Source organism: Cynocephalus volans, chromosome 9 (assembly GCF_027409185.1).
Source record: "Cynocephalus volans isolate mCynVol1 chromosome 9, mCynVol1.pri, whole genome shotgun sequence".
NCBI lineage: Eukaryota > Metazoa > Chordata > Mammalia > Dermoptera > Cynocephalidae > Cynocephalus > Cynocephalus volans.
This window is the reverse complement of record NC_084468.1, coordinates 139194273-139211806: the sequence shown is the minus strand read 5'-3', so window position 1 is coordinate 139211806 and position 17534 is coordinate 139194273. Positions and strand designations below refer to the sequence as shown.

The window sequence follows — 17534 nt, the reverse complement described above, 5'->3', positions numbered from 1 at the left end:
TATAATGTAATAAGAAAATCATCTATCTGACCTAGATTAATGCCTTCTTTTGCCATAAAGAAAACATTTTGCACCCATGAATAATTTCCAGTACAGAAGCCTCATCTTGTTCTTTGTCAGCTTACACATTACCAAAGTGATTGGCATAAAACAGGTATCTACTACAAGTTTGAGGAAGGAAGAAAAGAAAGAAGAAAAGTCTGTAATACATTTTTGGTGCATACAAACAACATAAGCTCTTTGAAGATAAGCGTTTGACTTTTACCAAGTGTATTCTACCTCAGGCCCAAATCCAAAGTCATCAATATAACTTTATCTCCTAAACATATACATTTGCCTTAAAAGAGTAATTTTGACCTGAGTTCTTAGTATACTACATTAAAGAGTTTCTATGGCAGCTGTTAACTGCAGTCTAAGGCAACGTCAGAATAATGAGTTATCAGCACCACACTCTCCCAACTGAGCCAAGGGATGGCCTCACCATATTAATAAAATCAAACACAAGGACCTTATGGTCATCTCTATAAGTGCTGAATAAGCATTTGATAAAATTCAACATTCATTCATGACAAAGACCTTTTATAAGTTAGGTATAGATGGAAATTATCTCAACATAATTAAAGCCATATGTGATAAACCCACTGCCAATATCATCCTGAATGGGGAAAAACTGAAAGCTTTTCCTTTAAGGAAAGGAACTAGACAAGGATGCCCATTCTCACCACTCCTATTCAACATAGTGTTGGAGGTACTAGCCAGAGCAATCAGAGAAGAAAAGGAAATAAAGGGCATCCAGATTGGAAAAGATGAAGTCAAACTGTTCCTGTTTGCAGATGATATGATCCTATATATCGAACAGCCTAAAGCCTCTACAAAAAAACTCTTGGAGTTGATAAAGGATTTCAGCCAAGAAGCAGGATATAATATCAACACACAAACATCAGTAGCATTTCTATTCTCCAATAGTGAACATGCAGAAAGGGAAATCAAGAAAGCTTGCCCATTTGCAATAGCCAGCAAAAAAAATAAAATACTTAAGAATTGAGTTAACCAAGGATGTGAAAAATCTCTATAATGAGAACTACAAACCACTGCTGAGAGAAATTAGAGAAGATACAAGAAGATAGAAAGATATCCCATGCTCTTAGATTAGAAGAATCAACATTGTGAAAATGTCCATAATACTCAAAGTGATATACAAATTCAATGCAATCCCCATCAAAATTCCAATGACATTTTTCTCAGAAATGGAAAGAACTATCCAGACATTTATATGGAATAACAGAAGACCACACATAGCCAAAGCAATGCTGAGCAAAAAAATAAAGCTGGAGGCATAATGTTACCTGACTTTAAACTATACTACAAAGCTATAATAACCGAAACGGTATGGTACTGGCATAAAAACAGACACACTGATCAATGGAATAGAATAGAGAATCCAGAAATCAACCCACACACCTATACCCATCTGATCTTTGACAAAGGCACCAAGCCTATAAACTGGAGAAGAGAATGCCTCTTCAGCAAATGGTGCTGGGATAACTGGATATCAATATGCAGGAGAATGAAACTAGACCCATACCTTTCACCATACACTAAAGTCAACTCAAAATGGATTAAAGAATTAAATATACACCCTGAAACAATAAAACTTCTTAAAGAAAACATACGAGAAACACTTCAGGAAGTAGGACTGGACACAGACTTCATGAATATGACCCCAAAAGCATGGGCAACCAAAGGAAAAATAAACAAATGGGATTATATCAAACTAAAAAGCTTCTGCACAGCAAAAGAAACAATTAACAGAGTTAAAAGACAAGCGACAGAGTGGGAGAAAATATTTGCAAAATATATATCTGACAAAGGATTAATATCCAGAATATACAAGGAACTCAAACGACTTTACAAGAAAAAAAACAAGCAACCCAATTAAAAACTGGGCAAAAGAGCTAAATAGGCATTTCTCAAAGGAAGATATATGAATGGCCAACAGACATATGAAAAAATGCTCAACATCACTCAGCATTCGAGAAATGCAAATCAAAACTACACTGAGATACCATCTCACCCCAGTTAGGATGGCTAATATCCAAAAGACTCTGAACGATAAATGCTGGCGAGGTTGTGGAGGAAAAGGAACTCTCATACATTGTTGGTGGGACTGCAAAATGGTGCAGCCTCTATGGAAAATGGTATGGAGGTTCCTCAACCAATTGCAGATCGATCTACCATATGACCCAGCTATTCCACTGCTGGGAATATACCCAGAGGAATGGAAATCATCAAGTCGAAGGTATACCTGCTACCCAATGTTCATCTCAGCACTCTTTACAATAGCTAATAGTTGGAACCAGCCCAGATGTCCATCATCAGATGAGTGGATATGGAAAATGTGGTATATCTACACAATGGAATACTACTCAGCTATAAAAAGAATGAAATACTGCCATTTGCAATGACATGGATGTACCTAGAGAGAATTATATTAAGTGAAATAAGTCAGGCACCGAAAGAGAAATATCACATGTTCTCACTTATTTGTGGGAGACAAATAAATAAATAAACAAAAAGAACAGTGTGGGGGCGAGAAGACATAACAATTACAACTCCTTGAAATTGATACAAGCATACAGAAAAGACATTGTTGGGAGGGAGGCGGGAGAAGGAGGTGGGAGGGAGGTTTCGGTAATTGGCCACAATAATCAACCACATTGTATATTGACAAAATAAAATAAAATATTTAAGAAAAGAATAATGAGTTAATACAGAATGAGGTAGTGAATATTTTATGAACTACAAAAAAATTTTAGCCCATATGTAGGTTGTCCTTATTTTTACTCATTTTCAGTGTGTACTCATTTACCCATTTACTACATTCCCCCCATCTCTCTGTTCCCCAAAGGAAGTAATCTCTGGCCAAGTAATTATTTGAAAATTTTTCAAACCTTCCAGACCTTTTCAACAGACTAGAAACAGGCAAAGAGAGCCTCCTTAACCACACTGGAGAAGGAACTTGTAAGGAAGGTTACAATGGACTAACCAACGAGAAGCAAGATGCAGACAGTTAATCCCTAGGGAAAAAGACACAACAAACCTGTCCCAAGTTTAATGTCATCCTATTCATGGGAAATACCTACCATCACTTTTGTTGCTCAAATGTATTAATGGTAGAAGGGGTAACTAAGTAGTATCAGATATTCACAGTAAATGTTAAGTAGTATCTCCATTCTTTTAACTCATGCATAATTTTCAATTCTTGTCATTTGCCTGTTGAATTGGGGAGCAGAGGGTGAGTCAAAGACACACCAAAATTCTTGGGAAATATGCATATTCACCAGATTTCTAAAAATGATAATAAAATAAAATCCTAGTCTCTAGTGTTATCTTGAATGGTTGTATTTAGAAAGCTTATTATTTTGAAAATTACATACATGAAACTGTTAGCTACCTTCTTTTCCATGTACCCAAAAGCATGGAGCTAAGTATATGTGACTAATATGCACTCAAGGGAATTGTAATCACTGAAATTAGCAATATTAATCACTATATTATATAAGACAACTATTACTGCTTATATCTGACAATTACATTACAAGATAGGTATTACAGTGCCCCCCATTATACGGATGAGGAAACAAGACTAGAAAGTTTAACTGGTTGATCCAAAGTCTCACAACTAGTAAATGTTGGAGCCATAATTTTAATCTACATCTGCCCATTCTAATATACTAGCTACACTGCCAACTGAGACTGATAGAGGCTCTGGCTTAGGAAGTAGCCAACTTGTTGTTTAGGTGAGAGTTCAACTACAAATTTATAACAGCTTAGAACGACAAACAACTTTAAAAAATCTGTTTTTTCACCTGGAAATGGGTGTATTAGTGATTCCACTTATCCTAGAAACTTTACAGAGCTGCAGTGAAGATCAAATAGTTATGAAAGAGTTCTGAAAAGAAAAAAGTTATATGTAAATACTATAAAATTATAAAATATGTAAGTTCTCTGAGGGCAGGAAGGTCCACTTTCTTCTGCATCACTCTGAGCATGCTGTTCAGTTCACAGTAAAGGGCTGATATGCCAGGATAAAGGAAACACTGGGATCATTTATGATAAAGTAATTTAGACATTTGTTTTCTCATGTAATGCCCCCAATAATATTATCAGGTATGAGGAGGAAACTGGGCCTTATCCTACAAAGCGTAAAAAACATGTATTATGAAGCCACTAATTTTATTCAATCCTACTTTTGCCGGATTCCAAAGACTATGTTCTCTTCACTGCTTTTCATTTAAATGTAGTTTAATCAATTAAACTGAATAAAACATTAGGAATCTATAATGTACTCAGTTTGATAAAGCGTATAGATATTTTAATTATGTGCTTGAAAAATCTACCAGGGGTAAAAGAGTTTCAAATTGTTCAACATCCTGAAGTGTAAGAGACATGCAATAAAGGGGAAGATGTAGTATTAAGGCAGTTTCAGCACCTCAGCTTTTAAAAATCATTCTCATACCATAGGGCACTAAACATAACTTTAAGTGGCTTAGGTGGTTTATTTTGTCAGTCTCTTCATTATCGCCAAACAGTGTATGTCCTGTCCAGTTACACATGCAGTAGGAAAAGATTCTAACTAGTAACTAAAAATGCATAATTTATTTCTCCTTTTCCTTTCATAGCAAGTGTTCATCAAAACTACCCAAAGATTCTAACAAAGGAAGTAATAACAAAATTTTGCTATTTTTTTGTACACTTACAGGTGCCAAACCCAGATCATGTTGTTTTATGACTACATGTATCTTCAAAACAATACTATTGTGTATGATTCTCTTTTACAGAGCTAGACACTGCAACTTAGATGAAGCAAATGTCCAATGTCACACATCTAGCTGTAGGATTTGAATTCAGTTCCTAGTGCCGATGCTTAACCAATGCTATTCTGTAGCCCAAGAAATCAGCACTGCAAACTGCAAAGAATCAAAGTTTTCATCTTCACAAACAAAAAGCTTGTATTCATTATTAAGATGAAAACCCTGGAGCTGTCTGTGTTCTGAAATATAAAGATGAGGACTTTATGGTCCTTCCCTCCAAAAAATTAAAACCTGCAGTTTCTTGATATTCTCTTCTGAATTGTTGCCTATATTACTAAATTTTTCTCTATATATGTAAATTAGTAATAACATTATAAGCTATTAAAAACTAAAAATCTGGTAAGACAGGTAAACCTATAAATTGTGAAAGTGCTTGGAAATGATAAAGTCACAATCTCCCTTTCATATACAATTAAAACATGATAGAAATTCTTTAATTCCTCACAAACAGAAGGTAAGACACAAATAAAGAAAAAAGTCATGACACAATTTGAAATGTATTTCGCAAGAAAAACTAGGAAAGCACACATGCCCATAGAGATTTCCACTTCTAGACCTTTCTTTGCCAAAAACTTGTATTGAAGAAAGACGATTTTTTTTTTTTTTCAGGAAGGGTATCCCCACACTATAGAATTGTAGGAGCTATTTCTTATTTCTGTGGTAGCTGGATCAGTGAAAACAGACAGTTACTTTAAACATATGTAATTCACGGTAAATATCTTACATAAGGCCCTTGAGGAATATATTTAAAATGTTCCAAATTAGCATCACTAAAATGTACATGACAATAATTTCAAATATATTAACCAAACTAATCTCTCCACACCTTATAATTCTTAGTTTTTGAAATAAAACTACTCATTGTGTTCTCTATTTCAGTCTGAAATTTATCTTTGAATAATTTTTTGAATAATTAGACTTAAGGACAAAAAATTACATAAGGTTTGAAAATTACCATTAATCTTGTTGAATATTCTCCCAAGACAAAAATATTTTTAAAATATACATACTATTGTTAAAATATTTTTAAATTTAAAATATTTCTATTTTTAACAACTAAATTGGTCTTCAGATATTAAAGAAAGAGAAATGTATAACCACCAATAGCATAAACTAAAAGACATATTTTTCTGTTTTACAGAGATGATTCCCATTAGAATTTATCAAGCAGTTGTGGTTGCTGTAACCCCAAGAAAGAAGCAAGGCTTACAATGACACAGTTCATGCTCCTCATAAAATTTACGGTCCAGTAGTGTGTTCCATATTATATACTCTTACCTAAAATGTTTTTCAAACTTTCAGTCAACATTTTATCTTATAATTTTCCAAGGATGACTTTTTTATTGGCCCACAATGATAAAGTGTCTTAAATCTGTGTTTTTGCCTAAGAGAAATGCATATTGCCCCCTTTCCTTCTTGCCTCCCTCTGAAAATAGTAAGTAGTTTCTATTATTTGTTAAAATTAATATTATAAGTATGCACTCTTTTATAGCAGCTCAGTGCTAGTATAGAAGTTTAACCATAGATGTGCAAACTAAGCAATTATCAAAGAGATGCTCGAAAGAAAGAAATAAAGAGAAAGGAAGAAAGAGAGAAAGAAAGAAAGAGGAAGGAAGGAAGAAAGGCAGGGAGGGAGGGAGATCATTAATTCCCAGTTTCAAATTCCTACAGCCCTGCCTAGTACACCAAGTTTTGCTGCCTCTTGGAGTTTTTCCCTCTTTCTCCATGGCTTTTCCTCCTACTCTGTAAGAAATTTGACCATTTCAATATGCAGTAAAAAAAATAAATAAATATTTTTTTCTCTTATCCTGAAAATATTTATTTCAACATGGCCATTCTACCCTTTAACTCACACATAAGAAATAAGATAGAGATGTATAGATATATATAATCAAATTGCTAACATATTCTTACTTCGATAGCTTGAATTATGGATGCTAGAAAAATTGTAAAATGAATGCTAAATCTGAAACAGAACATTATTTTAATGCAGAGACTTAATACCAGCTGCAAAAGGCTTATGAGCTGAGGAAACTTCTTATATCAAATTATGTAACTTGAGTTTCAAATAATTTATGCTCAAGTTGAAAACGACTGACTTAGGCCATATTCTATTACTGGGATTAAGAATCAGGTAATTCTGGGCCGACCCTGTGGCTCACTCGGGAGAGTGTGGTGCTGGGAGCACTGACGCTACGGGTTCGGATCCTATATAGGGATGGCCGGTGCACTCACTGGTTGAGCACGGTGCGGGCAACACCAAGCCAAGGGTTACGAATCCCTTACCGGTCACAAAAAAAAAAAAAAAAAAAAAAAAGGAATCAGATAATTCTCCATCTCCCAAATCTATTTGTTCTATTCCACTGAAGACACTTATAAATTTCAAGACTCCAAATTTTAACACCATCTTTAACCTTAAGCTACAAATTAGTGGTAAGAACTTTGGATGATTTTTCCAATAACATATTAATGTGTAAAAAATAAAAATATAAATATAAAGTATTTTGCCCTAGTAACTTATCAATAGAATAAAAATAAGAAAAAGCAAAATTATTGGAAAACAAACCCTACAGATAGACTGCAGGCAAAAAAAAAAGATTTTTAAAAAAAGCACGCATACAATGCATACAATATAATCACACACATCAGTGCAAGTAGAGCCATTGGTCCCTAGCAAGAAACTATGTCCATCAACTTCTCATTCTGATACCCTTTAAAAGAAATAAAACAGTATTTTGTAATTTTGTAGATTGTTTTCTAATTTGTTTTCTAATTTCCACTAAAATAATTAATACAGAAAACTGTGGTACTTAATATCATGGCTCCAGGCAGGGAGGGGATTACTAAGTTTGAAAAGTAAGTATAGTCACATTTTTGGAATATTGAAAATTAAAATGGAAACTGAGCAGGCCCAGAACTGTCAGGGTCCTTACAATGGAGTCTTGTATTCTAAACATTTGTAACATACCTTTTGCATCATCCTAACAGTGAGCATTTATAAATACACTTCAAGATGTGTTTTGTACATATATTCAGAAAATCATTGTAACATTTATCAATGTAGCTTTAGGAACAAAGAGAACCACTTTGAACATACCTAGCTTGTAGATGAAATGAAATATAAATATATAACACCTTTGTCTAAATAAGATTTGAGGCAGATAACAAGTAAATTGTTTATTTTCAAATCCAAATGTATAGCAAAGCAAAATTCTGAATTTAAAAAGTACAATGCTATGATAAGAAAGTCTACTATAAAATTGCATGTGTCTAATAGGTAAAGAATTATTAAGTGCTGTAAGTGCACTGGGAACTGTATTAGGCTTTTTTGAGGTAGCATGGCCCTGCCTTCAATAAGACCACATTTTACATTTGCCTTGTTAATTTTTAAATGTTTTCATTCCATAAATTAAAATTATCAAAAATGACAAAATACTTTTAAATAGAATAGTATTGAAAAATAATAGACATTACACATCTAATCAACACCATCATAAGAATGGCATTCATTTTTTTTTCAAATTATTAAAACCTGTTTTGAAAAATATTTTGATGTTTAAACATTTTAAAATCATGGTTGATTTTATAATTTTGACTTTGAATTCAACAACTTATTTTCCTGTCATAGGGAAGTGGTGCAGTCATACAAGAGTTTTGGCAATTATTTAGATCCTTAGAGAAAACCTTAGAAATTTTAACAGAAAATTCTCATAATAAAAGAGTTTAAATTTTAATGGCATCTGGGAAATCTTCAGTAGAATCCATCTTTTAAAAAAGAAAATATAATTTACCCTTTGACCATTAACATCCCAATGAAATGTTCAAATCTAGTACAAGATTTTAGGGATTGGTGTAAGATACTTTATGCTCACCAAAATAATAATAATAATAATAATAATAATAATAATAATAATAATTAAAGGATAGTTTCCTGTTTCAATTTAGATTTTATTTCCTGTGATAGCATTTTCTCTGCAGATTAAGTACTTCTATTGACTTTTTTTAACAAAGCAACTAGGAAGAGGAGGAAGAGAAGAGAAAAAAAAACCCATGTTCTCTGAAAACTCAATTATACAGCAACACATACTACGATAATTAGGAAACAACTCCTCTTTTTCAGCCTTCCTTAAAATGTTCAGGGTTCTAAGAAGTTTGAAAGTTTGCAAAGTGTAATTGGAAGAGATTACCAGACGATCTGAGATCTGGGCATGAATCAGCATCCACTTGTCACAATGACACGGTACAATGACCCCTAGCACTTGAAAGGCTTGATGTGAAAAAGAAATGCTCCATACTTCTTGAATCAGCAGGTTGAACCTTGCAAGACCTCAAACAGGAATAGCATAGAAATAAATTCTTACTGATTTAAGCTTCTATAGTTTTACCTAGTAATTTTGATTTAAATACTTAGTTTCTCTCATCCCAAAATAGAATATTTCAACCAATGCCATTCTTTGATTTCTGTTTAGTACACTCTATCATTTTCTTGAAATTCTCTTATGATAAGTATAAAAGTTAAAATACAAATAATTCAATTAAAATTAATTATTCTGATATACAAAGGGCAATTTCTTTTTTTCAAAATCTCCAAATGAATGTAACTGAATATTTACAACACCAGGCAATGAGGTATTACATTCTGGCACATGTGTTCACAGTTTCCCTCATACTAGGAATTCTAATCATTGCTGAACAGCATCTAAATTGATTCTGGTTTTATAAAGTTTTTTCATGTATTAAAGTCAGTAACTCCAGGTTTTAGTAAATACCTCAACAAAAATGACAAAACATGATAGCCCAGCCAACGTATAACAATTTACACCCTATAATTATAACTGTAAATACATACAACATCAAGGAATTCCATTTATGAAAAGTGTAATAAAGCAAACATCAATGCATTTGATAAACACAGATACACAATCTCACCAGTTTGCGACTAAAATTTGATAATAGAATATACACTTCAAAAATGATATCTGGGGAATCATTCTAAAATATAATTTTAGAATCCTCTCTCTTCCAAGAGCATTTATAATCTATGCTGTTCCTAAATGTCTTCATGAATCAAGTTTTTAAGAGTATTTAAGATAATCTATTTAAAAAATAAAATCTAAGGCAAACTGTCTTTAAAAGAGCATTAAAAGTCAATTTCAAACAGGATTTTAAATGAAATTTTAAAAATTAGATGTCATTTACATTTTTTTCCATTTCTCTAAATAAATTTGTTTACAATGTTTTAAAAGCTATTCAGTGTGCGCAACAGTTTTATGAAACAACAATATTTTCTCCAACATCTCCATCTGCTGGCTTAGAGAATAAGTAGATTTTTATTTGCTGTTTCTTTAAATTTAATAGTTTTTATAACTTATTTTGTCTTATGGAATTGAAATATAAAATTATTAAATTATTTTAAACTAGACTAATAACTATTATTCAAAGTTATGCATAAAAATAGAAAAGGAAGATTTTGAAGAGTAATTCGATATTTATTATTTTTAATCTCCAAACCTTACAGGATCAAATACTCATGTTTATAACCCTTTTAGACAGTTTCATTGTAAACAAGTTTAAGTAATTAGCATAGCATTAAAATTTACTAAAAATTTTTAGGATGTAAAAATACTTAGTATTTCCCTGAAAATCTGCTGTTGATTTTGTTAATTAACTATGTACAACATGTGGTATATATACATATGCCAATATCAAATTTATTATTTTCACTAAAATTCAGATTTTTTAGTTACTATAATAAAATGCTTATGCTTGAGATCTACTAGAATACCCTCATTCTCATACTAAGGTTTTTAGACAAGACCACAGTCGCCAATGCACATTAAAGGCATTAATGCCTACAAGGCTTTGAAAACTAGTCAAAAGAGCACAGAGGGAAAAGATTTTTTTTTAAATTTACCTTGTAAAAAGCATTAATTTATTCTCTGACAACTAGAAGGCACTCAATAAATATTTACTGAATGAATAAATAAATTAATGAATGAATTCTTGAGGCCAATCAATGGCTTCAACTGCTGAATACAGCAGATGCTAGTTTCGAAATTTTTTTTTTCCTGGCTTTATCATTTGTGTTTTCTCATAATGAAGGCTTATGTTTAGACAACCTTCAGGTAAAAACATCTGAGTACTATCTATAGATAAGAAGAAAGGGAAGGAGGAAAGATAAGAAGGAATGAGAGAAGGGAGATAGAAAGAAAGAGGGACAAAGGAAAGAGAAAGAAAGAAATTGAAAATCTGTCTTATTTCCTCAGGTACCCATGGAAACAAATGGGAGCAAATATGTACTTTCTTGATCCCACTGTGACAGCGAAAGAGAAGGATGCAGGAGTTCAGGGTGACACACAAGATCATTTTCCTCAGTTCAGAATAGAATTACTTCATTTCATTTGCGTAACTTTAACCCATTCAGTGGATCTCCCTGGATCCTTAAATCAGTTAACCTTGACATTTTCAAATAATTTTCTCATTCTTAGGAATAAAATTAAATTAGTAAACTAATACCTTTCATGTTTTGAAATTATATCATTAAGCTATAAAATTCCACTTTCTTAATATATAAATTTAACCCTATAGGGTTTTTATTGCTTAACTAGGAGGAAGAACAAGCAACTTTATGAGAATTGAATGATGATACATGTTATTTAATAATAGAGTTAAAGAGTAGAATTTCTTAAATTGGGGGAGGAAATGAGGAAAAGATGTTTGGTCTTAGCTGTCAATGTATTTAATGCTGTTGCTTCCACTTTATATGGGAAAGAATCATGGACTCCCCTGATTAAAAGGCAAGAAAACAAAGAATAAGCATTTGGAGAAAAACCTTGAGCAGGATTTAAATGATCAAGTCTTATCTGGACAAATCTGACATTGGAGAGTTCAAATTCCTGACTGTTGACTTTGTGGTTCAATTTACAAAAGCATCTCCCCCTCTCTCTCTCTCTTTGAAAGGAGTTAAAATAATTTTACCTTTTCTGTTGTTTTACCAGAAAAAAAAGAAAAGAAAAGAAAAGAAAAAAGTGAAAGATACAAATTTTCCGTTTCATTTTACAATCTCTAGATTTTGAAATTCCTAAAGGAATAAAGAAAATGAGTCACAAAAATGTTAAGTGATTTGTCAGATGAGTCAATGTCAACTCCAGAAAATTCTATCCAATGAGCCTCCCTTCTATAACAGTGCCTCACTGACTCCCTTTAGCAATCAGTAAGATTACTTACAAGACGGTAGTTGCAAAAGCTGTGATTCTGAATTCCCCTGCTGGCACTTTTGAAATGATCTCAGTTCCTAAAAATAATTTGTTTTAGTGTTGTAATTTTAGGATTTGGAGACATGAACATTTTTATTTCAGCTTTACTTTCTAAGAAAAAAAAAATCTGTGCAAAATGAAGATTTGATTATCCCAGCTTCTCAGAACTATGGACAAACAATTTAACTTATGTGGTCTTTTAAAAATAAAATCTGTGTTTATTACATGTATATATTCATTCTGAGAAAATTCATGGAGTTATATATGTGTTTAATGTATGTACATATTGTGTCCATCTATCTTTTTTCAATAAAATTTGTTAAGAAAATAAATAAATCCATTCAAAAACAGTGAGACTGCAGACTTAAACATAACCTAACCTAACCACAGTCTTTGCTCTTTACAAAGCCCCAACACAGTAATTCAACATTTGTTCGGATCAAGAACATTCATTTTGTTCAGTGGACATAACAGTTATTTTCTTAGTAAGTTCCTCTCATTTTTAGTGACGAATGAATTTCTCAAGCACTATTTTCAAAAAGTATAGCAGTCAATATTCTTACTTCACGTTTAAAATCTACCCCTTCCTATGCCACAGTCTTTTCTTAGGATTCACTACTTTTCTCAAAGCATTTTCACACTAGCACACAATTACCTACAGGTCGACATTCATCACGGCTCCATGTCAAACTCAAAATTCAGTAAAAACTGGAAACTTGATATTAAATGAACTGTCTAAATCTGGTAAGTAAATGGTCAAGCATAAAAAGCTTCAAATTTTAATTGAAGTGGCTTCTTTGTATGTATCTACGTTATGTACTAAAATCTTCCGAGATTTTTTTTTTATGGACTTTTTTTTTAAAGCTGCAAATCCACTTTAACATTCTCTCTCTCTCTCTCTCTCTCTCTCTCCCCCCCTCCCTCCCTCCCTCTCTGTCTGTCTGTCTCTCTCTCTCTCCCTCTTTCCCCCCACCCTCTCCCCCACCCGTTTGTTTTCTCACTTGCCATTAACCTTTGAGAAAACATACAGCACTGAAACCTTCTTAAATTGGTCCTTCATAAACAATTGAATTGAAAGCATCTAATATGACCACAATAATGCACCTGTTCTATCAGTCAAAGAAAATCATTTCATTTCTTCATTTATCTGGGGGACAGTAGTTGCAAAATGAGTGGAGGATGTTCCCGATAGTGTAATGAAGCCAACTATCGAATATATGACTAATATACGATGAACGTGGGGACGTGGGATGGCAACCGGTGTTTGTCCAATGTGGGGACGCTGCAGTTGGGCTTTTCCCATGCTAATTCTCCGCTAGCTCCTTTTCAACGTGGGAGGTGAGCATTCTGCAAATCTCCCGCTAATTATTCTCCATAAAATAAAAACTGAGAACATCGCGGCAGAAAAGAATCCCCCCAGCCCAGCCTGCAGGAAACGATGGCCGCGCTGGGGAGGGGGCAGGACGGTAGAGGCCCCGGCGCGGGAGCGGCAGCCGCGGGACTGGGCTCGCCCGCCGGCCCTGCCACTGAGCCGCTTCGATACCTCGTTTCTTGGTTTCCGCCGCTGTGGGAAGCCTTTATAGAGCTCCAGCGCGAGTCTCGGAGCCGTGCGCGGCGGAAAGAGCTAACATGGAGAAGCGCAAGACTAAAATGGCTGATCAGCGACTTCTTCGGATTTTCAAACTCGGCCGGATCCAGCTGCTTTCGGCTCCTTTTCCTCTGGCTGCCTTGGCTAGAAACCTGCTACCTGAGAACAAAGCGTGCCCGGCCGGCGAGCTGACCGCGGCGCCCCTGGCGGCGTCACCCCCTTCGACTGAGGCTGAGGCTTAGCTGAGCAGGAGAAATTGACAGCGACCCCCCCCCGCCCCCACCCCGCCCCGCCCCCACCCCCACTCCGGCCGGGGCCTGCGTGGGCCTTGCTCCCCGCCGCGCCGCGCCCCTCGGGTGGGCGTTATGTAACAGCTCCGAGCCTAACTCCAGAACCATGTTAACAACTTGTCAGGTCGAAGAGGAGAGCGTGGGACTCGCCGAGGCCTCAGGGCGAGCCCAAGCTGGGGCCACCGATCCCAGCCCAGCCCCGGGCCGCAGACGCGGACTGCACCTGCCTGGGCAGGCGGCGGGGCTCCCGCGGGATCTGTCCAACAGCCCGACAGCGCGCCCCGGGGAAGAGCGCGTTCTCTGGGGGCAGGTGCCAGCAGGCGCGCAGTGGGGGCAGAGGGGGTTCCCCTGAAGCACTCAGGACGAGCGAGAACCCCTCTCAGCTCCAACCCCCTCCCCAGCTCCCTAGTGCGCACACTCTTCAAAGCCTTTCGCCCCCTTTTGACTCTCCCCCAGCCAGCGGGGGTCCCCAAGATTGCAGCCACCTTCTCCCTACGCCGTCACACGCACGCGCGTGTGCAGTCACTCACACCCACACACTGACACACAGAAACACACACACACACCCCACCCCACACTCACACTCGATGGCTTTCCGCGTGCGGCACCCGAAAGGCATGAATATTCATTACTTACAAGCATTGGTGACTGCGAAGCTGTTTGCTACCTCCAAATTGTCGATATGCGGTGTCAGTCTGAACTCTGAAGTGGAAAACTGAACCATGCCTACCCGAAATGCACTGTATTCTTGATCGGCGCCCCTCGGAAAGAGCCCCCCTGCAAAGAACAAACACCAAGCAAGAGAATAGTGTCAGTGCCCGGGAGGGGACAGGAGGGGAGCCCGCTAGCGCCCAACAGCCCAGGCGTCTCTTATTCACGCTCATAGACCGAATAAACACATCAACGGACTCGGGCAGCAGGGGTCGAACATCCAAAGGTAGCCAAGGGGTCAAGACATTGATCAGAGTCGGAAGGCAAGGTAGGTTGCCGGAAACGTCCGCCTTTCCCCTTAATCATAAGCTTTGCATTCAGACTCCTGGAGAATCTGAGTAAACTGGAAAATGTTGTCAAGGCGGAATTAATAAAATTGGGGTGTCAGAAAGGAGAAGACCTTTTCCTCTATTGTATCAAAGCCATGATCGTTTCCGTTTGCTTCGTCCTAAGCAAAGCATGGATATTCTAGGTAGTTTAAATCTGGAATGCAGTCAAGGTATGACATAAGTCTACATGACATGAATTAATTTGTCCACTGTGAACAAAGATTACCACCAAATTATGCACAATTCAAAAGCATAACACAAAGGGTACCTACCTATCTGTATGCTGTTAGAAGAAACACCAAAAATCAGTCCCCATAAAACAGGAGAAAGGAGGACAGAAATATGCATAATCTTTTGCATTTCCAAGAAAAGTAGAGCATCCACAAAATACCCGTTTTTTGGTTTTTTTGTTTTTTGATTTCTTTTTTTTTTTTTTTTTCCTTTTTCCTCCTCTTCCTTCTTTGGCCGCTTTCCTCAGCAAATTAGATCCTCTGCATTTTGAGACAGCAATTTAGCACCAAGCTGCTAAAAACCTGAAGTGGAGGCAGAAGAATCCCTCTTTCCCAGGTCCTGCTGGTGGCTGCTGATGCCCTGCGCCCTGTCCCCGCTCCCGAAGTCCGGAGGATTGGCTGAATGCAGTTTTCAGCGGAGCAGCCGCTGTGGTCCCCGTGTCTCGGAATATTCAGCACCCTCCCATGCACTCACACACACGCACCCTCTCTCGATCTCTCTTCTCCCTCTCTCCTCTCTCTCACACACGCGCGCGCGCACCCACCCACCCACACACACACACACGCACACACACATACAGGCAAGTCACAGAGAGGGGCAGGCCGTCCCGGGCGCGCGTGCGCGACTCGCGGCAGGAGACGGGAGCGCGCCCCCCCTCCCCCGCACGGCGCCCCGCACCCCGCACCGCCCTGGCGGCGTCGCGTGCGCGACACTGAGAAAGCTCGGCTCGGAAGACCGCGGCCGCTGTCCCCGGGCCGAGACCTCGGGTCTCCGGAACTGTAGCGCCCGCCATGCGCTTCTGCTTTTCAGCACCGAGGACAGCGTTCCCCTCCCAGCCTGGCGCTACCTTTGGGCCGCGGCTGCAGCTGCCGAGACGAGATGCTCCAGCCTGGACCAAATGCAGCACAGCGGATTTCCGGCTGCTGTGCAGAAGCCGAATTACTAAGTGCTGCTGGCGATGGAGCGTTCTCTCACCAGACCCTTCTGTTTTACGTTAAAAGTAATTTTGATTTTCATCTTCCATCTCCTATGAAAACCCACTTAGCAATATAGAAAAGCTGCCATCCACCTCACCTGACCCAGCAGAAAAGCAAAGAAGCAAACGGAATACCCATCAAAGAAGTGCTCGAAAATCGTGAACTTTGTTTTCATGCGTTGTAGCCAGAAGATCCAAATTTTATCTTTGAAGGCTAAGCTGCATAGAAAATCAAAATTGAATATTTGAAATACTTTACATGGAAATCCTATCTTTAGAATATATTCCACTGGGCCGTGATGCCGACTGGCCGAGCCACACTGTGTGCCGGTCTCTCTTGCAGCCTTCACTGAAGACTCCCTCCCATGTAGACTTGGCTCTTTAGAAGCCCTTTCTTTGTACGGATTGAAAGCAAGACTCCGTTTCAAGGAAAGGCTCCTAGGAGGAAGAGATTGGAAGATGCAGCTAGTATAGAAAGGCCACAGAGCTGCAGAATCTTTCTCAGAGACTTAGTTTAAAAACGGATACCCCATCGCGTTTTGGCCTTGAGTTTCCAAAAGTCACTGCCTAAAGAAAGTAAGCTACCTCACCGCGACGAACACGTGAGCCACTGGGAAAGAAAGATGAGTTTAGGGATAAAAAGTTTGTGAGAAGGGAGTTGAAGAGAGGATCGAAGACTGAATTTCTCCCCTGTGGAATTTGTGCTCTCCATGCTGCCAAGCCCATCCCTGAAACCTGCTCTGGAAATTCCCTCTGCTGCCTCAGAAATTCCTTACCAAGTTGTATGGCTTTTATGATTCAAATAAAGTAATAAGTAAGATTGAGTTCAAGGACTGTTTCCAGGAGGCAGGAGATTGGAGCCACTATACTAAAGAAAGAACCTGCTAATATTCCCAAGTGCCATGGGAGTTAGTCTATCATGCTGCCTTCTTGTGTAATTGTGACATTAATGTCACATCTGCAGCCTCCTTGCTGACTGTATTATCTCAGACTTGTCCCTTAATCACACTGGGCCTCAATTTCCCCACTTTAAAAATGAGGATGAGCAAAGTGTACTTGTGGCCTTTTAATCCTGTAATTCCGTGATTTCTAACTATGACCTTCCCCTCTTTTTGATTATCAGTATATGTATATTCCTAAACTAAGAAATGAGAATACCTATAATTTATCACTAACCTTATATACTATAGTAAAAATACCTCCTAATTTTGTCACTAAGAATTTATTTCAGTCTGTTAATAAATATGGCACACAAATATAGAAAGCAGGTTCTCTAAAT

General features: G+C 37.3%; 1 protein-coding gene across 4 annotated transcripts in view; it reads right to left on the bottom strand.

The window, feature by feature from the left end:
- GRIA2 (glutamate ionotropic receptor AMPA type subunit 2) overlaps positions 1-15524 on the bottom strand; it is a 154448-nt gene extending 138924 nt beyond the window's left edge. For 3 of the 4 annotated variants that reach the window (XM_063107547.1, XM_063107549.1, XM_063107548.1), the window contains exons 1-2: positions 15321-15408; positions 14645-14785 (exon numbers count right to left, since the gene is read on the bottom strand). In XM_063107547.1, coding sequence (XP_062963617.1) covers positions 14645-14785; positions 15321-15408 — 229 coding nt within the window. Of the gene's footprint in view, positions 1-14644; positions 14786-15320; positions 15442-15479 lie in introns of those variants that run through there. The other variant, XM_063107550.1, reaches the window with a different exon arrangement.
- Between the last annotated feature and the right edge of the window lie 2010 nt (positions 15525-17534).